The sequence below is a fragment of the Mustela lutreola genome, chromosome 2, assembly GCF_030435805.1.
Source record: "Mustela lutreola isolate mMusLut2 chromosome 2, mMusLut2.pri, whole genome shotgun sequence".
Lineage (NCBI taxonomy): Eukaryota > Metazoa > Chordata > Mammalia > Carnivora > Mustelidae > Mustela > Mustela lutreola.
In genome coordinates this window covers 223,355,236-223,382,118 of record NC_081291.1, presented here as the reverse complement: position 1 = coordinate 223,382,118, position 26,883 = coordinate 223,355,236, and the positions used below count along the sequence as shown (strand labels likewise).

At 61.6% G+C, this 26,883-nt stretch overlaps 1 protein-coding gene across 9 annotated transcripts in view; it reads right to left on the bottom strand.

The window, feature by feature from the left end:
* TRPM2 (transient receptor potential cation channel subfamily M member 2) overlaps positions 1 to 26,883 on the bottom strand; it is a 50,449-nt gene that overhangs the window by 22,212 nt on the left and 1,354 nt on the right. For 3 of the 9 annotated variants that reach the window (XR_009351261.1, XR_009351260.1, XM_059164898.1), the window contains 12 exons: positions 24,310 to 24,555; positions 23,837 to 23,887; positions 23,501 to 23,589; positions 15,456 to 15,624; positions 14,730 to 14,910; positions 13,051 to 13,217; positions 10,116 to 10,296; positions 8,946 to 9,007; positions 7,950 to 8,150; positions 5,022 to 5,124; positions 2,025 to 2,146; positions 1,457 to 1,810 (listed from right to left, as the gene is read on the bottom strand). Coding sequence is in view for 7 of the 9 variants with exons in the window: in XM_059164898.1 (XP_059020881.1) it covers positions 1,457 to 1,810; positions 2,025 to 2,146; positions 5,022 to 5,124; positions 7,950 to 8,150; positions 8,946 to 9,007; positions 10,116 to 10,296; positions 13,051 to 13,217; positions 14,730 to 14,910; positions 15,456 to 15,624; positions 23,501 to 23,589; positions 23,837 to 23,887; positions 24,310 to 24,405 (1,776 nt within the window). In the remaining 2 variants the exon portion in view is untranslated. Of the gene's footprint in view, positions 1 to 1,456; positions 1,811 to 2,024; positions 2,147 to 5,021; positions 5,125 to 7,949; positions 8,151 to 8,945; positions 9,008 to 10,115; positions 10,297 to 13,050; positions 13,218 to 14,729; positions 14,911 to 15,455; positions 15,625 to 23,500; positions 23,590 to 23,836; positions 23,888 to 24,309; positions 24,577 to 26,883 lie in introns of those variants that run through there. The other 6 variants (XM_059164902.1, XM_059164899.1, XM_059164900.1 and 3 more) reach the window with 4 other exon arrangements.

Here is a 26,883-nt window from a genome sequence, read left to right as displayed (position 1 = left end):
CTAACTATGAGCTTCCAGCTTGGACCATCATAAAGGGCATCTTAAATACTCCGGAATCTCAAAGAGCGAGTGGGGAGTATACAAAACCCAGGCACAGCCCCCTCTCTCCCAGAGTTCAGACAGAGCCCACCTGAGACAACGGATGAATCTGAAAACCTGAATGAAGTGGCTAATTTTCTGCTAGCTATAAAAACCAAATCTGGCCATAGAACACACAGAAAATCTAAACTGAGAAATTATCAGAAAAGAAACAGGAAATTCTCAGAGCTACTACCCAAAAAGGCCCCAAGCCCTGATGGACTCATAGGAGAGCCTGTCAAGCTTGTAAGAACAGTGAATTCCAGCCACAGAAATGGCTCCAGAGCAAAGAAATAAGGAAGGTTTCCCAGTGGTTTTCACAAGGATCACATAAAGCTGGTACCAGAACCTGACAAAGATGCCTCCAAAATAAAACAAAGGCTCAGACATTCTGGTGCAAAAAAACATGAAAATATTGGCAACAAAATTCAGCATCATACTAAACACATGTCACACAGCAATCAAGTTAAGATCAAAACAAGAATAAGTATGTTTTGTCATCAGGAAATCTGTTGAAATAATTCAGCAAATTCATAGTTTAACGAAGAAGAACCATTCCAGTTCTCAAAAGGCACCTGATAAAACTCAGCGCTTGGGCTTCATTTGTAAAAGCCTCAATAACCGGAGAGGAGGATACTCGGTGATGGGAATGCAAACCCGGCCTCCCACTTAGCACTGAGATGCTGCAGGATTCCCATCAAATATGGACAGAGACTAGAAAACGACTTTTCCTGGGCTGCAGTGCACGTGCTGGGCATCCTTACAGTGCTGTGGGGGGATCATGTTGACCTGACCACATGGTGGCCGGGACTGGGGTCCGAGGCACGAGGGGGACCACTTCCCCCACATTACTGTTTGTACTGTTTGAGATTTCTAGAAAGGGAGAAGCATGGTCTGAGACGTGTCCTCAGAATTTGTATGTTGAAGCCCCTCCTCCTAGAGTGACTGTGTTTGGAGACGGGGCATCTAAGGAGGTGACTGTGGCCCTGATTTCATAGGACCGGTGTCCCTGGAGGAAGAGAAGATGGTGTCCACCAGTGCTCTCTATTTCTCCGCCCACCCACCGAACGAAGACCACATGCGGACGTGGTAAGAAGGCGGCCGTCCTCAAGCCTGGGAGGGAGGCCCCACCAGGCCCCAAGCCTGCTGACGCCTCGACCGTGGGCTTCAGCCTCTGGACTGTGGGGGGCCAGATGCTGTCTAAGCCCCCGTATTTTGGGATGACGGCTCTGACAGACCAAGATGAGGAGCACGTTTCCTTTCCAATGGAAATAAGAGATCATTTCTTCAAACAGAAGCACTGAGGACCTAGCAGCAGCCCAGCACCCAGGCCCAGCGGGGGGGGGGGGGGAGGCGGGAGGGGGTCACCAGCACGCACATTGAGCTTCATGTTGGGCACGGGGAGCAGGAGCCGGGGCCGGTCGCCGGTCCGAGGCCGGGGGTACAGCGGCTGCGTGAAGTCCCCCAGCAGCTCCCGGAGCACCTGGGCCACGTGGTGCATCTGCACGTGGGGGACGGTGGGCCCGCCAGCCGGCCGCTCGGGCTCCTCGGCCAGCACCTTCTGCAGCTTGCTGTGGAACAGGCAGGAGGGGTCCAGGTGCCGGTACAGGGAGAGCAGGGTGTCCCACGTGACGAACTCCGTTAGCCGCACGCCGTTCTCCAGGAAGAGCTTCACGAACTCGGGCTTGTTGGAGATGAGGGCTGCCATCATCACGGGGTGCAGCTCTGAAGGCTGAGAGAGAGCACCGTGGGGCACAGCCCGCGCACACCCCATCGCGGGGCCGCTGGAGCCGGAGCGCTGCGGTCCCTGGCTCGGGAAGGGAGGAAGCGGCCCGGAGCGCTCTCCACCAGGACCAGGGCTGGGGTGGACAGAGGCCCCCCTCCAGGGCCCGTCCTCGCGCTTGCCGGCCAACAAGGCCCGCCACAGGGCTGCACAGGGGCCTCACCTTCCACTGCCGCTCGCCGGAGAAGATCTCGCTCCGGGCGATGTCCACGCGGTTCCACGCAACGGCCAACTTCAGCTGGTGGTCCCAGTTCTCGTGGCCAAAGTAGTCGTGGCTCCGAGAGGCTGCAGATAAAAGGCAGTCGCGTCAGGGGGCTTCGGTCTGGGCCTCGAAGCCCCTTCCCCGCCATCTGCCACAGTCAGACGGGGAGGCACCTGTCGCCAAGCCCCGTCTCTCCATGACCCTGACTGAGGCGTGCGCCCCGCGGCCAGGCCCCTAATGCCCCTGCCGCCTTCACAGAGGCTCGCTTCCCGTCAGTGCTGGAGCTGGAGAATCTCTGGGTTTGGGGCATCGCCCTGGCTCACCCCCGCCCCCGCCTGGTCAAGCCCCTCGGCCTCCAGAAGGCACAACGTCCGACAGGCAGGCGTTTCCACAGGAACGTTTGCGGTGCCTCTGCCCACGCGTCAGCTCCCTTTCCGCCTCGGGTGCAAAACCGGAGCTTGGCCGGGCTCTCGCCGCGGGCGTTCTGCCACGCCAGTGCGAGGCACGGCGTGGAGACGGGACAGGAAGGCTGAGCCCACAGAGCTGCCGCCTGGAGCAGGGGTGCGGGTGTGGACAGCATGAGCCAGACGGGACAGAACGGACCGACTAGGCTCCGGTAAGACCCGAGCCTTCCGCTCGCCGAAGACACTGTGAAGGAACTAGGGAAGGGGCCAGGACCCAACACACCCCAGGGCGAGTATCGACACAGGATCTGTGCCCGAGTACGCCAAGAACTCCCGCAACTCAACGATGAGACGACCCATAACCAAACAGAGGACAGAAGACCTGAGAGGCCTGTCGCAGGATGACACGTGCGCGGCCAGCGAGCCCGGACGCCGCCGGCCGTGGGGAGAAGCAAACTCAAACCACACCGAGCTTTCGCGTGCCCCCAGACCGCGGGCTGCGTCGAGGGTCGGCAAGGACACCCAGCTGCTGGCCCCGCGGGCAGCCGGGCGAGGGGAGAAGTGCGGCGATCTTGTTGGAAAACAGTTTGGTGGTTTCTTATCAAGTTCGACATCCGCTTCCCATAAACAACCAGAAATCCCACTCCTGGACATGGTCCCCAGAGAAACAAGAGCAAACAGCAGCTTTACTAACAACAGCCTCGCGCTGGAGGCGGCCTGCGAGCCCCGCGGCCCCAGAACGGGACACCTGGTGGCAAGGACCCCTCGCCGCAGAAAGGAACCGAGTTCTGAGACAGGCGACAACGCGGAGAGCTCCAGAACGTCGCCCTGAGCCGGAGAAGGGAGACCCGGGGGAGCGGTGTGCGTGGTTCCGTTTCCGTGAGGCTCTGGCACCGGGAGGGCCCGTCTAGAAGGACAGATGCAGAGGAAGGGTTGCCCCAGGCCCACGGAGGCACAGGGAGCTTTCGGGGGGTGGGACGTCGTGCCCCGTGCCGGACTGGGTGGGTGCGCAGGAAGCAGACCTGTCCAAGTGCACATCACGGTCAACCCAGGATGGGGGACGGTGACTGTGTACAAGCCGCACTTCAAGGAAGGAGATTTTTAAAGGGTTGTCACTGGAAAACCGTGTATGTGTTTCTATTTCTCGTATGTGCTCCCGTGACAGAGGGTCCCTTCCCCCACCGCCCCACCGCCTTTCTCCCGAGCAACCAGTCACAACCAGCCACAGCCTGTTGCTTCCAGAGCAAATACCCTCCCAGCACCCGCTCTCCCCAGGATGGGACAGGGAGGCACCGTCCACGCGGCTGGACCGCACGGCCCTGATGTCAACAAGCTCTCCCTGACGCCTGTGGAGGCCGGCGCCCCTCAGCTTCACAGCCTGAAGTGTGCCGCTCAGTGACTCTGGCTGACGTCCACACCCGCGTGTAACCACCACCAGGATCAAGAAATAGAACTTCCAACACCCCTGAGGCTCCAGGCCGCCCTTCCCGCTCGGCGTGCACCCCAGAAAAACCACGATTCATAGCGCTGGATGCCCCGGGAGCACACGCGGAGAGCAGACGTTGGGGTCCACCTCCCCCGTGGGCGGGGGTCCGTCCCTCTCCAGCGCTGTGCACGATGGCCACACTCAGGGCCCCGGGAACCCCTGTCCCCGCCTTCAAGGGGATTTGACCAGACGCGGGCAGCCTGGTGCCCGTCTTCTTGCTCCTTGGGCCACTTCACAGAAGGCTAGGAGGGGCAGCCGCCCTCGCGGCCCCGTCTGTGTACAGCACGAGGTGAGACCGCCAAGCCCCTGTCGTCATGTGGACGTTCGCACTGGCTCCCCGGTGGCCCGTGTCCTTGCCGGCGGGGCCCGTGGGGCCCACCGCGGCGTCCCAGCTCCTGCTCTGCCGCACGGCTGTCCTCCGCGGGGCTGACCTACTCCACCAGCTCCTCCCCCTCCCCTGTCTCCCTGGCCGGAGGTCGTCCAACGGGAGCCTCGGTCCTGGTTTTAACCATCTCGCTGGTTCTGTGAGGTTTCAGGTCAGGAGGAGTTCGCGGAGCAAATCCCGGGTCGGAGCCACTCCCCCCAGAGCGTCCGGCCCCGCCACCCGCCTCGCGTCCCTTGAGAGTGACCCGCGCGGCCCGCGGGCAGAACAGCCGGACGCCTGCAGCCCCGTCGGAGCCCGCGGGAGGGACGGGGGCATCTGTGCTCCTCCAGGAGGGGAGGGGGGATGCTTGCTGCCGTGGGCGGAGTTTGGGGGGGGCGTCCCTCCCGCACACGAGGACGCGTGGGGGCAGCGCAGGCCTCCCGACACCCAGAATCGTGTGTGCAGCTGTGGCCGCCCTCGGGTCCCAGTGAAGCAGAGAAGCTGCAGGAAGGGGCCCGGACCCCCAACACCGGAGGCGGGCATCCCTCCCCCCGCCAGGCAGGAGAGTGAGGTGGGCCGCAGCGGCGTCCACCGCAGCTGCCCTCGGACCAGCACGTCTGACCAGGGCTTGGCTCCTCGTCTCGTGCAAACTCGGGGTCCCCAGCCCCCCCTTCCGCTTCCGCCCCACTCGACCTGACCCTCACCTTTCAGCAAGGCCTGCAGGATGGCCACGTCCACGTCCTGCTGGCCGGCCTTGCCTTCCCGGAAGATGGTCAGCAGCTGCCGTCTCCGGACGATGTCCTGAATCTGCAACAAACATGGCCCGCGTGGGCTCTGGGGTGACACGCGGGCCCCCCGCCTCCTCACGGGTCACCTGCAGAATCGAGACCCGAGACAGCGGCGAGCCCCGGCCTGAGTCCGGCCTGCGGGGACGGCCTGCGCACAGCGCCTCGGCTCCCCGCGGCCCAGACGGAGAAGGTAAAGACACGTAAGGACCAAACAGGCACCGTTCCCGAGCGGTCACCGGTGGCAACACCCCCAGGGCTCAGGAGCTTCACCCCGACCCGAGACTCTGCCGAAGGCCCACCACCCCTGACCCTGAGACACCCCCGCCTCCTGCCGGGGCCCCGCCCTCCTCACCTGCCTACCTGCCTGCCCACCCGCCCAGCCACCCAGTCAGCCCCCACCCACCTACCGGCCTGTCTACGTACCCCCCCGTCTGTCCGTCCTACTACCCACCCGTCCGTATGTCCGGCCGCCTACTACATCTCTGCGTCTGTCGCCTCGGAGCCTGCCGCCCCGCTCTGTGCACCCAGAGGCCAGGGCCAGCCTTCCACGAGCACATCTAGCCCAGCTGCCCCCCTCTCTCCCCGGCCCCCCAGCCGGCCTCACCCAGCCGCCCCTCCCCCACCCCTGCCTCTGCCCCCAGCCGGGCCCCAGCTCCCACCTCCAGGCTGGCCTCGCTCCTCCTACCACCTCCTCTAAGACCCCAACCTTCCCCGTCCCTTGGGCCGCCTTTCTCATCGACTCCAAAATACTTCCCCCCACCGTCCCCCTCCCCACCCCACCCCCGCCCGCTGAAACAAGGTCTCCTGAGTCACCCGAGCCCTGGGTCGGAGAGAGAGAAGCTCCCAGCTTTGGAGCTCACGTGTGTGGACACAGCACCAACCACTTTGTCCTCTGGGCTTAAGCAATAATTGTGCATTTTTTCAGGACAAGAAAAGCAGCGCTCAGAGAGAGCCAACAATGTCCTGTTGACACACAGCTCTCTGGCATCGGCGGCAAGTCCCCCGCACGAGCCCCAGCCCCCGCGGCAGATGTCCGCGCCCACCAGCGGCAGCATCGGGGGAGCAAGACCCTCGTATTTACTCCCGCCGCCACCTATAGCATAGACCAACGCTCTGAGGTTTGTTGAATGAATATCAGATCGTGACTCTGTAGCTGGGGGCCCCCGTCCCCCAGAACACGAATGACAGTGAATGGCGAGACTTGAGACGGATTCGTACGAGACCGTTTTAGGGCTTTGAGTCAGTAATGGAGAGCGGATGGAAGCAGGCCTGTTGACAGCAGTGGGTTAGGATCAGTTCTAAGAATTGCCTGAATAATCTATAAACTGACTCGGGAAAGGCCCCAGGGCGTGCCTGCCCAGTCCCACCGGCGCCTTCTGGAGCTGAGCCCTTGCTCACCACCGGACCTCCGGGTCTTTGCAGGCGGAGCTGCGCTCAGGGCAAAACGTCTCAAGCAGGGGCACCTGGGTGACTCAGTGGGTTAAGCCACTGCCTTCGGCTCAGGTCATGATCTCAGGGTCCTGAGATCGAGTCCCGTATCGGGCTCTCTGCTCGGCAAGGAGCCTGCTTCCTCCTCTCTCTCTGCCTGCCTCTCCATCTACTTGTGATCTCTATCAAATAAATAAATAAAATCTTTAAAAAACAAAAGTCTCAGGCAACATCGGAATTGGACGCGGTCGCTCAGAGACCTCAGGACGCGCCCACAAGAACGAGGTCACTGTGCCGCCCACAGAAACCCCGAAAAACCATGTCTGCCCCCCTCGAGAGCGAGCCCTGCTGCCCCTGCCAGGGCCCAAGGCCTCCCCAGGCTCGTGTGCCCCTCCACCCGGCCGACCACGGTGTCCCTGGGTCCCTGCAGGGCACGCCGTCCGCGTGGCTTGCGACTGGACGCCGTGGGACGAGCTAAGCTGGTCTACAGACTTGCCCGAGAAACGCCCGTCGGGCACGTGACACCCCCGACGTGCAGGCGTTTTCACAAGCCGGCTGGCTGTTCACAAAGCTGCCGGTTGGGGAACCAAGGGTCTGAGAGCCCCCACCCCCAACCAAGAACCGGCTGTGAAACAGAGCTCAGGGGGCCTCACAGGTGGGCCTGGAGCCCCAGGTTCAGAGAGCAGCAGGGACGGCGGGGGCCCCGAGACCACGGGAGCCAGAGGAGCCCCCCGGGCCGGCCGGGCTGTGGGCGTCAGCGAGGGCCGATCCGGCCACACCCCTCCATGCCGACCCCCACCCCACCCCGGCCGCCTGAGAGGAGCCCCCCCCTGCCGAGGGGCCCTTGCAGCGTGGCTCCCACCTGGGAACAATTCACCTGCCACCTTGGGCATAAAAGGACAAAACTACTGAAATGCAGGACAGTTGTGTCACCGTCACCGCTGTGACCACCTGGTCCTGGAGACCGGACGGGGTGGCCTGGAAGGCTCCCTGCTCTCTGCACCTGCAGGTTCCCCAGGAGGGGCCCCTCCTGCCGATGCCTCTAGCCGAGGGGTGCCCATGAAGCCCCGTCCAGGGGCCGCGGTACCCCAGAGCCCCTCACCCGCCTCCCTGCCCTGCGGGCCCTCGAATGCCTCCGTTCATCTGCCCCGGGTTGGGGGAGGCGGGAACTCCCCAGGCTCGCAGGCTGTGCCAGACCCTTGTGCCCGTGGCTGTCACCTGGCAGTGCCCCTGTGGCCTGGATCTCGACTCCCTACTCCTCTGCCCCCGCCCTGCCTAAAGCAGCGGCCTCCCGCCCCCGAACCCAGCAGGCCTCTCTTCCGGAAAAACTGCACAGCCCCTGCCACTCCCCAGCCCGGCCTGAACCTCCAGGGCCAAGAGGCTCGGGCCAAGCCCTCCCCCGGCAGGACGGCTCACCTTTTTGGTCCACTCGACAATCCTGCTCTCACTGAGGGTCTCAAACGTCTCCTGGAAGAACAGGCTGAGCTTCTCCTGAACCCTGGAGATGGTGATCTCAGAGATGGGCAGGCCCGCCACCTGGGCGATGACGTCGGCCACGCGGCCCGAGCCCTCCACGACCACACAGGGGGTGCCGTTGGTGATGGCGTTGTAGATGGTCTGCAAGGCAGGCCTCCCGTGAGCCCTGTGCAGACGCTCCCTGAACCAGAGACTTCTCTAGTGCTTTGGCTCGAGGTCAGGGCTAAGGGGCTCCCGAGAAGTGTACTGAAACATGGGGTCTGGGAACGTTCCTCTGCCCGGAGGGGCAAAGCCGCTCGTCCTGACAGACCAGGCAGGCCTGCTGCTCGGGTGGATCGTGACCCCCGAAACAGAACCCCCACGACATTTCCACCCATCTATCTGTGTTGCGGGAGAGTGTGCCACCTGACCTGTCCCTCGGACAGGCCCAGCATGAGACCAGGACCCCTCTAGGCAGACCCCAGACACCAACAGCGAGATTGGCTTCAGGAAGGGCCCCAGACCTCCCACAGGAAGGACATCCCCCGGGCCAACGAAGCAGGTCTAGGTGCTGTCTCTGAAGTCGGCCAGGCAGACACCGTGGTCTGTGTTCTCCCTGGGAGCCTGCCTTACACTGGGCTGTGGTCCCATGGGGCCAGGGCAGAGCCTGAGGGCAGCCCCTTCGAGAAACCTTCCGGGACTCTTAGAAGCCAGGGGCCATCCCGCTCCCTCCTGGGGCCCCTCCTCCTGGCCGGACACCCAGGGCCGGAGCCAGAACGCCCTCCCCCGGCAGGGCTCCTCCTCGAAGCCGACCTTCCCACCATGCCAGGAAGGGCCCTGCCACGCGGCCCTCCCTTTCTCCTGGCCTGCCCTTCCTAGGGCCCTGCGGGATGCTGGCCGGACCCTGGCCAGCTGGGAGCTTGACCTCCAGAGCCCCACCCGCCAGCCGGTACTCACATGCAGGGTGCCGGGCCCCCCTTCCAGCACCACACAGACGACAGGGATCTTGATGGCCACACCTAGGACGGAGCCAGGAACCCCGATTTAGGGGACATGGGGACTCGGCCCCCCACCTGGGCACCCTCGCCTGCCTCCCACCGGCCCCAGCCTAGTCCCGGCCGGTGCACAGGATGGGAGATGGCGGGAGGCTCTGGGAGCTTCCAAAGGCTGATGCTCTGCCCTCAGCGCCTGGCCCGGCTCCGTGTCAGGAGAGCAGATCCAAGGCCCGAGTCGCCCCCCCCCCCCGCCCTGTCGCCTACCGCGTGTCCCTTCTGGGGCCGGAGGAGAGGAGGGCTGTCTGCCTAGGCAGCCACCACGGCCAGCCTGCTTCTCTCACGGCCCTTTATGGGGCCTCAAATCTGGGCCCGCCATGGGGACATGGAGATGCACCGAGCCAGGGGGCAGAAGGCACTGTCCAGGCGGGGGAACGTGGCGTGGCATCTCTGGCCTCTGGCCCTCAGCCCTGCCCTGAACCTTCCCGCCCTTCCCGCCAGCGGAGGACTTTAGAAACCTCTCCTGGGCAGCAGACTGCATCCAGGCACCCTGCGCGGCTCTGCCCACCCCCGCCCCTTGTCCTCCTAGCGCCAGCCTCACCGGAGGACGGAGAAGGGCGAGGGGTCCCAGCCGTGCACTCAGGGCCCCGCAAGCCAGGCTGCCGAGTCCTCGGGGGGCACCACTGCTCGCTGCTCGAAGGCCCCCACCCCCCCGCCGTGGAGCCGGGAACCTGCCGCTCTGGGTCCCCTCTCCTCCCCCCAAATCCTGCACGAATCCCTGCACCTGGAACCCCCCGTCTCACCCACAACAGGACCGACATCAAGGGCCACATCTTGCACGTTCTTGCTCTGAACGGAGCCCGCGCAGGGGGCATCGCGTGATTGTAGGTGGTCGATGGCCCGCGAGAGAGCGGGAGAGCTGGCGGCCTGCCCCACCGCCCTCCGGCGGTCAAACCGGGTGACAGACACGTCCCCGCTGAGCAGGCGTGGAGAGACGGTGGGACCAAGTCCAGCGGCGTCTCAGGGCGCCCCTGATCCCCACCTGCTGACCGTCCTGCTCTCAGCCCGCCATGCCCCAGGCCCCTTGACCAGCCGGCTCCCCCACACGGAGAGCCTCGAAGCACGCGTGACTCGCCTCCTCTCTCCTTTGTCTGCTCCGACACGAACTTCTCCAGCTTCGTCCTCAGGGGGATCTCGACCCCGTAGCGGCCGTGGGTCCCGTCGTCCACGAGGATGAAGTGGGAGTGGTTGCTGTCCAGGCAGCTCAGGCACCCCTGGCCTTCCTCATCCACAATGTACTCTGCAGGAAAGCCACCCTGGGGACAGTAGAGACGCGTCAGGCACAGACAGACGGGGAGTTCTGCGTCTGGAATGCTAGGACAGGGGGGTCTGCGAGGCTGGATACTGACCCCCAAAGACAGGAAGCCCTCAACCCTGGAAACGACGAATGTTACCTAATTTGGAAAAAGAACCACTGCAGATTTGATTAAATAAAGGATGGTGACACGGCAGGATTATCCTGAAGGGTCCGGGCAGGTCCTAAACACCACCTCCCGGGGTGGCAGAGGAGATGGACTATCGGGGCGGGCCCCGCAGCTGTGAACGCCAGACCAGGCGCGGCTCCCCGACAGCTGCCGACGCCTGCATGGGGTCGAGCCACAGGGGTTCCGAGCTCCGGCCTCCAGGAGAGGGAGAGACCCCCGTCGTGCGGCCTCCAGCTGGAACGGGGGCCGTCGCTGCCATAGGTGCGGGAAGGTTCCAGAGCGCGGTGACGGCGGAGGCTGGCAGAACACAGCACGTGGCGGGAGAGCCTGGATCGGACCCGGTGGGAGCGCGGCTGAGGCCCCGGCGCCGGCGGAGGGCAGGGTAAGCGGGTGGAGCGAGCGGTTCTGGTCGGAGCGGTTCTGGACGGAGGCCGGGGGGCTGCTGGGGCGACCCAGAGGGCACGAGGACCACGGCATTGGAGACGGGAGGATGACGGTTGCTCCCTGAGCTGCAGGCGGCCGCGGTGCGGAGGGCACGAGTATAAGCGACAGGCGTGGACGCAGACGAGCGGCGGGCAGGTGCCCCCGGCTTCTACTTGCTGAGGAAGGGGGCACGTTGAGGGAACCGGGACTTGAGGACCTGGGACGCGCTCAGCCTGTGCAGCTTGGGAAGGTGGCCTGCACGCTCCCGGCTCGCAGGAGGAGGAGGCCCGCTCCCGGGCGGGGCTGGACGTTCGCTGGGGATGGCACGGGAGGTGCGTGGCTCTGGGCTCCACCACCTCGGGGGGCCTGGACAGAGGCGGCATCACCCACGAGGGTGCCGAGGGCCGGCTCCGTGTCTGCGGCACGGGACACACGCCAGGAAGACAGGATGTCGTGTCAGCAGAAGCTCGGCTAACCAGGACCGATGGGACATAGGATGTCAGACTCCCAGACCACGGCAGGCGGGAAACCGGCAGATAACCTTCAAGAAAACGATCATCCCCGGGGCAGGGTCACGGATGAGGCGGAAGCTGGGCCTCAAGTCACAGAGACTCCAGAGTTCAGCGACCAGGATCCCTTTATTCTTGGCACATTCCCCTTTTGGGATGAGAACGGGCAGCTGCTCTAGGCTGCCAGTCCCAATACTGGGTTCCAGAAGAAAGTAGCTTGTTTCCTGGTGTCGCGGGTCCACGCACGACGGGGATGCTGTCCCGGGATGGGTCACACGCAAAGTTGTCGCTCCTGCCGGACTTGGAGGATCCAGAGGCTGGGATCGAGGACTTTCTGGCTGAGCAGGTGCTGTAACGGGTTGATCTGTGGGGAGCCTGGGGATGGGGTGAATACAGTTTGCACGTGGGACGGACGTGAATCTCTGGGGGTTGAGGGCCGCCTGCAGCGGGCTGAGCCACTGTCGTCCAAAGACATCAGGACCCCAGTTAGGGCAGGCCCAGGGGGCAGCAGAGTCTGGAGGCAGAAGCAGCCTCCCCAGAGCCTCTGGAGGGAGGACGGCCCATCCCCACTTGGACCTCATTCCTGACCTCTGGCGTCCGGAAGGGGAGGATGCATTCCCGCGGCTTTCAGCAGCCACACCTGCGATCACTGGTTCCAGCGGCCCCAGGACACCGACCCAGGAGGGACGGGGCCAGCGCACGCGCTCCTGTCGTCCGCAGAGGATGGCACGGAGGTGTCACGGGGAGAAAGTCAAGAGTGGTCTCCGAGGCGACCCCATCTCTCGGCCTCGGTTTCCCCAGAAGGAGCACGCAAGGTGGAACCAGTCGCGCCCCGCTGAGCGTCCCGGCGGCTCCACCACAGAAGGACAAAGACCGGGGGCAGGCTGGCCAAATCACCAGTAACCATGAGGGAAAAGCAGTCCCCGTTCCAAGGTTCTTCCTGGGAAAGAGCACTCGGTGGCCCGGAAGGCAGGAGGTTCCTACTCGTAAGTCCGCACCCACGGCCCGTCAGGCCAGCGTGTTCCCGGAACGTCCCGGACTGTGCGAATCAAGTGCACGCGCCCTCGTCCTGCCAGACCCGCTGCGTCCTTTAAGACTCTCGCTGAGGGACCCGACGGTCTTCTCCAGTGCGAGTCTCCGTGTTCAAGGACTGGCCTCCCACTACCGCCCCCTCCTCCACACGCCCGGTGGCCATGACTGCCACACACCGCTCTGGCTGGGGCCACACCGTGGAGGCTCAGAGTTCAGGCTTTGGAGCCTCAGTGCACCCCAATCCGGACACGTCCTGCCATCTGCGAAATCCGTGTCTCGTCGGAACAGCTGTTGGGATGACCCGTGGTGGCCCTGAGGCTCCTGCTTGGAGCCGTCCCGTGGTCATAAGGGCGCCCAGCCCAGTTAGCCGCTGGCCCCGGCCGTCAGGGGCTGCAGTGCGGCCAGGCATGAGCCACGGTCTCTTGGGCCTCTGGCCAGGCCCTTCCCTCCCCACTGCACTTAGCCCGGGGTCCAGACGGCAGCCTGTCCCCTGCTGTGCCTAGTGGGATTCCGCACCTGACCTCCTCTGACCCGCATCCCCGGGCGGTGGGCCGCTGAGCTCCCCAAGGGATGGATCAGGCCCTGACCGTGACCCGCACCCCAGGGGGGCTGCTGAGCTCACCGAGGGATGGATCAGGCCCTCTCGGTTGTGCACGGTGCCCCACGTGGCAATTCCGACAGTGACAACGTCTCCCTCATGGCGGCAGCTGCTCAGGGTGAAGTCCCGCACCGCCTCGCCCACCTGCTTCATGACGCCCGCGTGGGACCCGCCGGTGATAATCCAGGCCCCTGGGGAGAGGAGCAGAGGTGGGTGCCTGCCACGCGCTGGCCTGACCCGGGGCCCTGTTGCTCCCTCCTGTGCATCTGCGGGGTCTCCACTGGGCTCTCCGACTCCTCGCCAGGAGCGTCTTGGGGCCGGGACCACGGACGAGGCCGCACTGTGATCCTGCCTTCATGGTGCAGCTCCGGGGGCCGAGGCTTCCCACCTGCCCGGGCCGGGGGTGGGGGACAGGGACGGGGCTGCAGGCCTCTCTCCCCACCTGCCCGCTGCCTCTCTCTGTCCTGCACTCGGGAACACGTCTGAATTCTTCTACGCCAAGACTTAAATGTCCCCTCTTCCCCGTGGTTCCTGGGGCCTGAGTGTGGCAGCCTGCACCCCAGCTCTGACCTCTTCACCTCACCACGCTGCCCACTGGCACGCGGCTCGCAGTGGCTCCCACAGGGCACCCCCTTCCCTGCCATGGTCCAGCCTGACCCAGGGGACCTGCTCTGGTCATCCCGGACAGGTGAGGAGAAGGGATGCCAGGCCTGGGTGCCGCGAGCTTGTGTCACAGCTGCTTCTGCCTCACCCCTGTCTGTCTTCTGCCTGGAGGGAGACCCCCCCGGGCCATCTGCTCTCCTGACCTGGAAGCCAGTTCTGTGCAGCGATGCCATGAGGAACCCGCTCAAACACGCGGCTTGGGCTTTGAAGCAGGGACGTTGCTACTGAACGCTAACGAGATAACCATTAAGGCGTGTCACCTGAGATGACCTGAGGGACCGATGAGCCCCTAATGGATTCACAGTCCCGGTCAGGAGCGTGCCTGGGTGACGGCTGCGTTTAGCCTGGTCCCGCAATGAGTAGACTCCAGGAGGACTCAGACCGAGCCTCTGTTTCGGGGCAAGGACCAAACAGAGGGCGTGGCCCTCCTGCGTGGCTAAAGCCAGAGCCTAGAAGGAGGGTCGGCCTTCCCGGGGCCGCCCCAGTCACCTGGGCCCAGAACCCTTGCTCTCCTGCCATGAACCGACCCAGTGTAGCCCCCTTGGAGGCCGTGGGCACCGTGGCTACGGCTCCAGCGTCACTCTGACACAGCGCCAAGGTCCACACCCTGTGGCCCTGCCCTGGGCTCCCTGGAAGTGTGGCCTTGGGGGACACAGAACCCCGAGGCTGTCCCCTCACACGGCAGCTCCTCCCTCTCAGACGTGGACGGATGGATCAGGCGACATTGCTTTGGTTAACGGAGACCCTCACGGACATCCCCACGTCGAGGACAGACCCTGCAGCCTCCTCCACCGGCCACCACATTGGCTCACAGTTGCCTCAGGCCTCCTGATGACGCAGAGCCAGGCGGGGCCGCCAGGAGCCGGCGCTGTGTCCGCCCCACGAGCAACTGAGCAGCAGCCCCTGTGGGCCAGCAAGGAAGGGCTGGGCGAGTCTGACCCAGCAGGGCGTGGCCTTGGGGACTCCCCAGGGCTGCTCTGGTCCCCACACCCCAGTGCTGTCTGCTCAGCCCACCCATGGCTCCCAGCCCCAAGGGCTACCTGTGGTCTGGGCCACCTTGACCAGGCCTCTTCGGAACACGCTCTTCAGCCTGGGCTTCATGTTGAAGTCCTTGGCCCCACCTGTCACCGAGATGAGGAGGTTGGGGACATCCAGGCCCCAGTACTGGGTCATGAGGTGGTAGATCACGCTGGGGGGGGTGTCCTGGGAGAGGCGGACGTACTGCAGGGAAGTCAAAGGACAGCAGAGGACACGCTGGGTCAGCGGTGGACAGCTGAGCCCCAGAGAGAGCCGCGCGGCCGTGTCTGAGAGCCCCGCAAGGGGATGGGCACCTCCCACCCCGGGTCTACGCCAGTGAGTCAAAGTGTCCACGCCCAAGCAGGATGCAGACTGAGGAGGGAGAAGGGGCGAAGGCCCAGAAGCCAGGCCCAGCGGGAGCACAGGCCACCCTGGGGAGACCGGCTGCACCTTCCCGGCCCCCCTAGCCCAGCCCTGCGCCCACAGCACCCTCCCCACCCTGCTTCTCCACTGCAGGATACACCCAGCCCGAGGCCCAGCCTGCCCCGTGGTGACCCAGAACTCAGAGAGGCCCGTGGGTCTCCTGTGAGCCTTGTGGAGCCCCCGCCCACCCCTCCCCCAGCGCTGGCAGGCTGGATGCTTCGGGGTTTCAGCCCGCCTCTCTCCCACACAGGGAAGTCCTGGCCACCTCGAATCACAGAAGGTTGACACGAGTCCACAGTGAGAACAACGGAGGGAGGAAGACCAACCTTTCCCACCTTCTGGCCCAGACCTTTGAAAACAATGTCACCAAAGGCGTCCGTTGGCATCTCCTGGACATGTTTTTTGGGGTCCCAATCCTTGCCCTGCAAAGTGTGGGGCCTGGTGGCCTCCTCCAAGTGTTGCTGGCGTGTGTGTCCGCACTCACACACCACCTTCCTGCGAAGACCGCACAGTCACTGGAGGAAGCAAGCTGCCTCTGTGCTCCCCTCTGGGGCGTCAACAGGGGCCCAACGGAGGTCAGGACTTTCACCCCCCAGCAGTGAGAAGGCACCCCCAGCAACAGTGTCAGTGGAGGCCCAGCGGGGAGCTGAGCATCCCTCCCACGCCCACAGGAACAAGAAGCCCCTCCCTGCCATGTATCAGCTCAGGCTGAAAAAGCTTGGACTTTGATCCCCACAGGGCACAGATATGTCAGAGGGGACCTGCTAAAACACAGGATACAGAATCTTACATATGACACCCAAAATATCACAGTTTCAGATGGAAAATCAGTAGTCATCCCAGGAACCGGGCAATCTCCACCAGAATGAGAAAAGACAGCAGCCCCCAATGTCAAGGTGATACACATGTTAGAATTATCTGACAAGGATTTTATGGCAGCTATCACAAAAATCCTTTACCAAGCAACCATGAACACACTTGAAAAATATGAAAAAAAAACATAAAGTCTCAGCAAAGAAATAGAAGGTACATCAAATGGAAATTTAGAAGTAAAAAATGCACTAACCAAAAGGTTTTTGAAAATCAGTAGGTGAACTCACCCATGAATGAAGGTGGCAGAGGAAAGAATCCACGAACTTGAAGATAGAACACAGAAATAACCCAACACAAACACCAGAGAGAAAACAGACCTAAATAAACAGCCTCTGGGACCTGCAGAACTATAACAAAACACCAGACGTGCGTGTCATCAGAGTCCCAGAGGGAAGAGAGAAAGGAGGCAGGGCTGGAAAAGCATGTAAAGAAATTATGACCGATCACAATGATCACTGAGTTATGTATGTACGTGCTGAATCATGGTATCATTCAGCTGAAATCACTGTACGTTACACTTGAATTAGCATTGAAAAGTTTATTTAAAAAATTATGACCACGTGGGAGCTTTCTCAGGAATGCAAGGTTGCATTATCATATTAACAGAATAAGGAAGAAAAGTCTAATGATAATTTGATGGGTGCATAAAGTGTTTTACCAAATTCAACATCTGTTTATAATAGCGACTTTCAATGAAGTAAGAAGAGAGGAACTTCCCCAACCTGGTGAAAAAGCATCTGTGCAACTCCTACTGCTAACATCATACTCAGGGATGGAAGGGTGAGCACTTTGTCTCGAAGACTGGCGACAAGACAGTGGTGCCCCTCAGCTCTGCGGGCAGCATGGCACTGGGGCTCCTAGCTAAAAGAATGGCGGAAAGAAAACGGAAGGGAAGGGAGGAAAGAGGGAAAGAAAAGGCGCACATATGGGAAAAGAAGTAAAACTACCTTTATTCACACATGGATAATTTTGAGTGTAGAAAATCCTAAGGAATCTAGAAAAAGCTCTAAGACATGATAAGTCTAGCACATTGATGGGGTACAATATCAACAGAAATGAATCAACTTCATGTCTATATAGCAGGAACAAACAATTAGAAACTGAAATCAAAATAAATACTACCTATTACAGCAAAGAGAAATAACAAAGGTCCAAAATCTCCCACATTTGGAAAGAAGATATAAATCTACAGATTCAAGAATCTGAGGGAACACCAAACACTATGAACCCAAAGAGAGGCATACCAGGATACTAGAAATCAAACTTCTAGAAACTGAAGACAAAAGAAAAAATCTTGAACACAGCAAGACCAAAATGACAACTTAAGTATTGCGGGAAATCATTCAAATAACAAGCAACTTCTCATCAGAAACCAAAAAGAAGTGCAAGGAGAAAGTGGCATACAAAACCAGAACCTACCAGCCCAGAATCCTCTACTCAGCAAATACATGATTCACACGGGAAAGGGAAGTTGGACATCCTCCTGCATTAAACATAATATCCTAAATATGCCCATTTAAAAAAACACAGATCGGCAGAGTGGGCTAAAAAAATGAGACCCAATTATTTGTTTTCTTCAAAAATCTCACTGCTGGTATAGTGTTGGAGACAAACTGGACATGACCGGACCACTCGGCAACGAAGAAGAGCAGACTGGACGCACGCAACAACCCGAGTGGATCCCGAAGGCCTTGTGCTGAGCGAAACACTGAAAAGATCGTGAGGGTAGGACTCCTTACGTAACAGTCTCGAGGTGAGAGAGTAAAGGGGTGGCGAACAGGTTCATGGTTGCCAGGGGTTAGGGTGACGGGGGCAGAGAACATGAGTGCAGAACCGGCGGTGGAAACAGGGGTGCTATCTGTTGTATCTCGGCAACTTGCAAAAATCTACAATTATTCCAAAATGTTAAAAAAAAAAAACCCTAGACACAGGCCAACAAGGTGCATGATGCCCAGCCTCGCAGCCAGAACTGGGGCCCACCTGGCCTAATGTGGGTGCTGCTACAGGAGAACCCCACCGCGGGGACTCCCTGCTCTGGTTTCTGCTTTCCCCGCAAGAGTGCGCCCACGCCTCCCGTCAGCCATGACCACCTCTCTTATTCCCTTCATGTTCATGGGTTGAGACTTCTTGTTCCTATACTGCTATTCACTGGGGTTTCAGGAGAAAGAGGAGGTGAATGTGCTCTTTATACCTCGTTTAATTGGAAATTATGAATTTTTAGGTTCTAGAAATAATTTTTTTAAGATTTTACTTATTTCTTTGAGAGAGAGAGAGCACGTGCATGTGAGCCAGGAGAGGGGCACAGCGACAAGCACACTCCCCACTGAGCAGAGAGCCCAACCCAGGGCTCGATCCCAGGACCCTGCGATCATGACCTGAGCCCAAGTCAGATACCCAACTGAGCCTCCAGGCGCCCCTAGAAATAATTCATAAAACTAGTGCAAAACAATGGCGCATACAGAGCACCAAGGACGGGTTGGTTAGGAGACCCACAGCCTCTTATGCCGCACACAGAAGTAGACTCAAGATGGATGGAAGACCTGAATATGAGGAGGAAGACACAGGCAGCGGCCTCTGTGACCTCAGCCACAGCAACTTCTCCCTAGACTCGGCCCCAAAGGCAAGGGCAGCACGGGCAGAAACGAGCTATTGGTACATCATCAAGATCAAAAGCTTCTGCACGGCAAAGGCAACAGTTGACAAAATCAAACACAACTGACGGAATGGGAGAAAGTATTTGCAAACGACATATCAGATAGAGGGCTAGTGTCCAAGATCTATAAAGAACTTACAAACTCAACACCCAAAGAACAAATAATCCAATTAAGAAACAGGCAGAGGACATGAGCAGACATTTCTGCCAAGAAGACATCCAGACGGCCAACAGACACATGAGAAAGTGCTCCACGTCACTCGGCATCAGGGAAATACACATCAGAACCACAGTGAGATCCCACCTCACACCGGTCAGGATGGCTAAAACCAACACGTCAGGAAACGACAGATGCTGGCGAGGATGCGGAGAAAGGGGAACCTCCTGCACGGCTGGTGGGAACGCAAGCTGGTGCCGCCGCTCTGGAAAACAGCACGGAGAAGTAGAGAATAGAGCTGCCCTACGACCCAGCAATCGCACTACTGGGTATTTACCCCAAAGATAAAGACAGAGTGATCTGAAGGGGCTCCTGCCCCGCAGTGTTCACAGCAGCAACGCCCACGACAGCCGGACTGCGGGAAGAGCCCCGACGTCCGTCGGCAGATGCACGGACCGAGAAGACGGGGTTCGTCTACACAATGGAACGTGACTCCGCCATCAGAAAGGGAGACGTCCTGCCCTTGGCATCGGCGTGGATGGAACCGAAGGGGACTGTGCTGAGTGAAGTCAGTCCGTCAGAGAAAGACAATTATACGATCTCACTCATGTGGGATTTAAGAAAGAAAAGAGATGGACATAGAAGAAGGGAAGGAAAAATAAAACAAGACGAAATCCGGAGGGAGACAAACCGTAAGCGATGCTGAACTCTAGGAAGCAAACAGGGTCGCTGGAGGTGGGCAGGAGGTGGGGGGCGGGGGGACGGGCATTCAGGGGGCACGTGACGGGACGAGCCGTGGGTGCTGCATGCAGCGGGACTCCCTGACCTCCACCCCTGAGACCAATAATGCACTGTGCGTTAACTACACTGAATTTAAATAAGAAATAGAGACCCACAGCCTGGCCTGTGCCCCGGGCTCTTACAGGGATGCCCCTCCTGGGGTGTGTCATGGCCACGGGGCCCTCCCAGTGCTCTGAGCACAAGCGCCCGCCCACGGTGAGCTCAGGTCATGCCCACTGACCCCCTCCATGGACCCCCTAAAGGAGACTAAGGCCTCCTGCAGTGACCCCAGGGTACACGCCGCATGCTGTGTGACCTCCTCGACCTGTGGTCCACGGCAGGGGAGGGAACCGCCGGGCTGAGGACCCAGCTCTTGTACCTTGGCCCAGGGCTGCCCCTGACTTTCTAAGACTCTAACGGCCTCTGATGGGCCACCACCCTAGCGCGTCCCTGAGCCAGCCCTCTCGGCGGAGCCTGGGTCTGAAACCTAAGTGGCCGCTACGCTGACTCAAGGCAGGAAACAGCATCCAGTCGACTTGCCCAGAAATGAAATAGTCAGCCTTTCTGCGGAGCTCTTGGCCCAGATGGGCACGAAGGGGGACACCAGCACTAGTCCCGGTGCAAGCACGGAGCCCGCAGACGCGCCGTCTCTCCGTCTGGGCCCCTCCCCGCGGCCTGGAGCGGCGCCATGACTCCCTGAGCGCGCTCGTCTGGTCCTCAAGATCGTTTCCGAAGCACCCGCTTCAGTCTCTGTGCCGGACGGCGGAGGATGCGGTGTCCAGGAAGAGAACCAGCACACCAGGGCCTCGAGGTCAGCGGGCCAGAATACGGGGGCGGGCCGGGGGGCGGCGGAGGGAAGGAAACGCAGAGGAGAGCCCTCCGGACGCGGAACCAGTTAGAGATGCCGGGAGAGGCGGGGGGTTCGGGTCTGGAAGAAGGTAGGGGACACCCTAGGGCACTTGATGGAAACGGTTCAAGTGTAGAAATGCACCTTTTCCGAAGCTTGGTGTGTGATGGGGAGGACCCTCCCCACCCTCGTGCCGTCCGCTGGAGGGACCCGTCTGATGGGCCGATGAGAAGGGCCCGGAGCCGGAGCCGAGCACAGCCGGCTCCTGAGATGAGAGCTGGTGCTGCTGGTGACCCGGCTCACACGGCCCCTGCCGGCCGCGGCCGCCCGGCTTTCACAGTGCTATGCAGTCCCCGACCTGTGGGCTCTGCCGTGGGCCCAGACCATGCAAACGCTGGGATTTACGCAGAACACCTGCTCTCCCTCGGGGCCTGGAATTTGGGGGTGCTAGACATAGGGGCCTACAGGACCCGCCCACAGGGCTAACCCCGGGCACTGAGTCCCCAGCGGCTCTGCAGGACAGAGACCCGGCCAACGGCTTGCTGTCCTCTTCTCGGCCGGTGCGCCCCTCGGGAGGGGGAGGTCGAGGCAAGCCCGCCTGTGGGGTCTCCGGACCCTGCCTGGGTTTTCCTTCGCTGAGCCTGGTGTGAGCCCTGGTGCTGTGTCAGCCTGTCTCTGGCTCCTAGAAATCACTGAACTCAGGGTGGCCTTGAGGACCCCCAGAAACCAGCCTCCACCACCCACCGCAGCCTGGAATCAGCCCCTCTTTCTCCCGGGGGCCCACCCGCCCTTGGACAGCCCCTTCCTCATGGGAAGCACGGGGACTGGCAGCAGGCTGGACAGACTGCCCTCCCCCAGGCTTGCCAGGGCACCGGGCCGTGGGGACGGCCCCAACCCCCAGGCACCCGACCACTCCACAGACCCCACTGTGCCCCCTGTGGTCCCAAATCTTTGAGACGGGAAATCAGAGGTCATAACGACGCGCTCTTCATAGTCAACCACAGGCTCTCGGACATCCTCTGTGGGTCACCGGTGCTTCCGGGCAATGACCCAGACCCCAGCCGCACCTGCTGAGCTGCCAGTTCACGGAGGACGGAAAACCCCACGCAACCGCCCCTCGCCGAGCTTGCCACCCTCCCTGCGGCTCCTGGCGCCCTGGGCCCCACAGCTCTCCCCAGGACCTCGGGGGGCCTGCTTCTCCTCGCCAGCTGTAAATCCTGTCCTCCGGGGCTCATTCATTTAAAGCTTCTGAAACACAATTTAGGGACCTGCATTAATGAACCAGACACAGCCAGTCAGGAAACAGTGGGCGTCACTCATGCTAGTCGCCGCTAACCGATTACACGGACACAGACTCACAGTGAAACTCCTCTGGTGTCTCCATGTCCCTGACCCTCGCTGGGTCCCCTGGTCCCCAGACACACCCCCCTGCTCTCTCCCTGGGACAGGCTCTGGCATTAACCTGATGCTAATAAAAGAGCTTCTAGAAACTTCCAGAACCAAACACATCCGGAGCACTTTCTTCAGCATGAGGAAGGGGTACTAAGGGGGTCCTCAAACCCAAGCTGTAGCCCAGGCCTCGCTGACCCCCACCAGCATTCCCCACTGGTCGCCACTCAGAGCAAAGAAGAGGCCCGGGGGCTGCTGGTGGGGCCCCCACCCCCCAGGCCGGAAGCCGACGGGGTCCATCCCAGAATGAGTCTGCAGCCCCTGGGTCCTGGATGGGGACCTGGGGGCTCTAGGGCTCTCTGAGGCTATGTCCATGAGCCTATTTTGAAGTAACTAAAAGCGGAAACCTCGACACAAATTTCTCTCCGCACATCGTCAGACGGCGCGGTGTGGCCTGGGAACTGCCCGCCGCCTGCGTCAGAGGTCACTGGGCGCCGGCGCCGGCGAGCAACCATGTATGTGACCCGGGGCCTGCTGCCTGCACTGGGAGGTGAGAACGGTCCTCTGAGGCAGGCCAAGCCGGGGCGCGGACCCCAACGCGTGTGCAGGGCCAGATGCCGCAGGACCCCAGGCACAGCCTCATCATTGGGGACCACTCCTGCCTGACTCTGCTGTCCTCTCTCTACCCTCCACCGTCCCCGCACAGGGCTCCCCCGCACAGGCCGCTCCTGCCAAACCGTGCGACACACGGGAGCTGGGTGCTGTCCGTCCGCCCCAGGAGGTGAGAAAGTGACTCTGCCAGCACAAAGGCACCCAGTCATGGTGCCGTGGACGCTCCCGTGTCCGGAGCGTGGGGGAGGGGAGGTTACTTCCAGTGCAGTCAGGGAGGGCTGCTCAGCAGAAGCCACAAGAGTACAGTCGGAGACAAGGAAGCAGTGGACGAACTAAGAGAGACGTGGCCTGTCCGTGGCCCAGCACGGACCCAGGTGTGGCTGCAGGGGAAGCAGGAACTCACACGTGCTCCGTGCACCCTCAAGGACTGCCAAGGACAGCCACACCAAGGACAGCCACACCAAGGACAGCCACGCCTCCCACGAGGTCCCTGCACAGCTGTCCGCAGGCTTCTCCCCGACTCATGGGGAGCCCCACGGGAAGCCAGTGTCCCAGGAGTGAGACGTCCCGCGGCGTGGAGGCAGCGTGGCCACGAATGCCCGTGGAAGGAGACGTGGTGGCCGCACCAGAGCCACGGGCTCCGTGGGGAGGAGCGGCCACGGTGGTATCAGGGAGCTTTGGGGTAAGAGGGACCCTGTCTGGATTTGGCACCCTCCGCAGAGAGGGGCCTGGCTGCGGGCTTTCCCTGAGGCCCCTTATGGTCCCCGAACCCTCTCTACTGCCCTCTCGACTCCAGAGGAAAGGAACATTCTAGCGGCGTGCCCCGTGGCACCCGAACACCGGGGTTTGCGTCCAAGCACCACTGCGGAGTGGTCCCGTCACGACCCCACACAGCCAGTTCCGTCCTGGGCACCTCCCTTACACGCAGGATGGGGAAGCCGCTCCCCCCCACCTCCCGGAGCCCGCTGTGGGGAGCGGAAATGCCTCGGGCGCCCAAGGTCACACAGACAGGCACGCCTGTGGGCAGGGGGAGGGGCGGCCACCCTGCCAGGCCACTCACCCGGCATCCGACAGCTTGGAGCTCTCCACGAAGTACATGCACTCCTTCTTCTTGATATTCTGCGGGACCCACGAGCTGAGATTTTCTTGCTGAGGGCAAAAAGGGCACGTTGAGACCCCGGGGGGATCAGAGCCCTATTTGGGGGACACACCCTACGCGGCTCCTAGATATGGCCGAACGCCCTGTCCAGCTTCGGGGGCCCCTTCCTGGGGGGCTGGGGGAGAAGGGAGGGGACCCTCGCTGAGGCCCTCAGGTGTGGGTTCGGCAGGAGGATTGCATCCTCCTGGGCCCCACTCTACGACCCCAGAACTTGCAGTTTCTGTCACCTCTGCCTACCTCGAGAACAGAGCCGTGCAGCGGATAAGGGTCTGGACACCTGCCTCGGTCCTGGAGAGACAGCGAGCTGAGACCCCTCCCACCCGCCCGACCAGGGGCCCTGCGAGTTAAACGCGCCCTTCCCATAGTCTTGTCCCGGGGCCCCGGGCAATCAGCTCCGGGACGTGGGTGGTGCCCAGGGCCCTCTGTCACATCATGGACATCAGGGGCGACGGCCTCCCGTGAGTCTGGCCCTGGACAGGACCAATGGGCTTCCCCCGCGCCCTCCCACCAGACCAAGAACATGAAGGGGTCGTGTGGTCCGTGGGAGGGGACAGGCCTGGCCGCTTACCGTTCCCTCCCGGCCCCCTGGCCCCCAGCTCTGTAGAGCCTCTGCCCCGGGCAGGAAACACAGCCCTCCCTGGTGGTCCCTGTGCCCCACAGGGCTGTGGTGCAGCCGGCCGAGGGGGCCTGCTGAGCCCCCGGAAGGCTACCTTTGTGCTGTTTCCAAACAGGTGCTGCAGCCTCCGGGCCTTGCAGACACTGCTGTTGCTGCGCCGGAGATGGGGGGCCATGCCCAGCTCAGCCATCGTCCTGGCTGCACCCCAAAGCCTTCCTCCTGCCTGGAGCCGGCTTTCCTCAGGGTCGGGGGCTCCGTCCTACGGGCCACTCGAACTCCAGCTTCTGCATCTCCTGTCCTCCTCAGGACAGCCTTTCCTGCGCTCGTGAGGCTGAAGGTTCTGGAAGGACACCGTGGAGGGCTGGTGGAATAGGTCAGAGAGGGAGATGCGGCAGGTGTCTGAGAGCGCCAGCGGTGTGTCTCCGTGCATGGTCTGCACGCCGTCCCCGCTGCCCACACTCTGTCCCCCAGCAGGGCCCCGGGGCGGTCTGGAAGCCCTGGCCAGTGCCCAGGGCCCGGAGGCCCATCTGGAACACAGAGGGCCCGAGAAGAAGCTCCGTCCCCACCCCTGCTGCTCCTGGCTTTTGGAGATCCCCGGGCTGCCCTCCCAGCACGGGCCCCGAGTGCGAGGATGCGGGGGAGCTGCAGCCGCCCTGTCCCCTCCCCTCTCGGGCGCGGCTCTCCGATTCCAGCAGCGGGCCAGACAGCAGCCCTGGGTGCCGCCCCGGGGCCCCTGTGGCCTGGGTGGGAAGGCCTGCACCATGCCGCCGTCTCCACTGTTTCGAAAAGTCCACAAGCCTGGGGGCGTGGCCACCCAGACTTTGCTTCCAGTGCTCCCCTTCGGGATGGGCATGTCTGTCCAGTGCCCACCCTTGCATTCGGGATAGCTTCACAGCTGGAGAGCTGCTGCCTCAGCATGACCATCCCTGGGGTCTCCCCAACCTCCAACTTAGAGGAAATTTTTTTTTAATTTGTGTATTTGACAGACAGAGATCACAAGCAGGCAGAGAGGTAGGCAGGGGGAGAGGGGAAGCAGGCTCCCCGCTGAGCAGAGAGCCTGACGGGGCCTCGATCCCAGGACCCTGAGATCATGACCTGAGCCGAAGGCAGAGGCTTCAACCCACTGAGCCACCCAGGAGGCCCTAGAGGAAATTTAGATCAGACTTTGGACTCAGACTCGGGAGTTGATGCCTGAACAAGTTCAAACCCGGGCTGTTGGGGCGGAGCGAATGTCCTGCGAGGACTTCTAGGGGCCAGGAGGAGCAGGCTGGGGTCTGAGGGCGCTCCCCTGACATTCACAGGCTGAAACTGCCCCCCACAAAGGTGATGGCCGTAGGCAGCGGGGCCTCTGGGAGGTGATCGGGGAGGAGTGAGCCCCCATGACCGGGGTCAGTGCCCTCAGGAAGGAGACCCCCGGGGGCCCTCTTGCTCCTTCCCCGCTGTGAGGACACAGGGAGGCCCTCAGGTTCAGCGGCCCGAGCCGGAGATGCCAGCCTGAGCCTCTCCCTCCCTCCCCTCCTCCCCCTTCCCCACCCCACAGTCTGCGTCCTGGAAGAGTCTGGAAACCCAGGGCTGACCATGACCTTACAAAGCCCCCCCTTCAACCTTCTCTGAGGTTCTCCCCCAAATCTGACCATGCATTGCCCCCCGAAAGAGGCTGTGGTCACCCTGGTTCTCCACGTGCAGCGGCACAGCACGTGTGTTAAGAACCTCTTGAAGGGAAGTGAGCCAGAAACACACAGAAGGCGTCCGCGCACAGGCCTGCACAAAGTACTCGTCTAGGGGTCACCGTAAAACTTCCACTTTGCTGCATGTTTTGAAATTTTTACTTAAGAGGTAGAGGAAAAAACCAAAACACAACCAGTGGACTCAAAAAGTAGAACATAACGGTATAAGCACTAATTATAATAAGTACATGAAATCAGGGCAGCCGTATAAATGTGTCTGAAATACCAAAAAAAAAAAAAAAAAAGCCCATCTACAGACGTTGTTTGGCACAGGACCCCTCAGGGCGATGTGGAGCTGTTGCCAAGAAGCGAGCGGGCCTGGACGCACAGGGCCGAGCTGGGTGGATGTCTCAGTCTGAGCTGTGCTCCGAGCTATCCTCAGGAGAGAGCGCGGAGGGGCACCGGCCATGAACACAGAGGGCCACCCGTGTCATGGGTGAGAGGGCCCATGGTCAGCCCTGGGTTTCCAGACTCTTCCAGGACCCAGACTGCGGGGTGGACCCCTCGTCCCCAGGCTCCCGCAATCCAGGGGGAAAGGCCATGCCCCTGGCTGCATTGGGACTAGACCCCAAGTCCAAACAGAGTGGAAGTACTGGGGCAGAGCTCGATAGCAGCCACCTGGGGCCAGGACCATGGGAACCCCCCAGGCAGGGCCCCTCCTTCACCCCACCCACCCCAGCCAGAAAGGCCCAACCAGCAGACTTGTATGTGAGGCTCCGGGAAGGCAGGCTGGCCAGGGGGCCCCCACCGGCCTCTCTGCTACTCCTAAGTAGTGCACCTGCTCCCTGCTGTTTCCCAGGTCCTTCCTCTGAAATCCGGGCTGCGGAAACACTCTCAAGACAGAATGGCAATACCCAATACCGGCTGAGGCAGGAAGAAAGCACCGCCAACAGCCCCGGCCTGGCGTCGTGGGGGTGGGGATGGGGGTGGGGAAGTTGCAG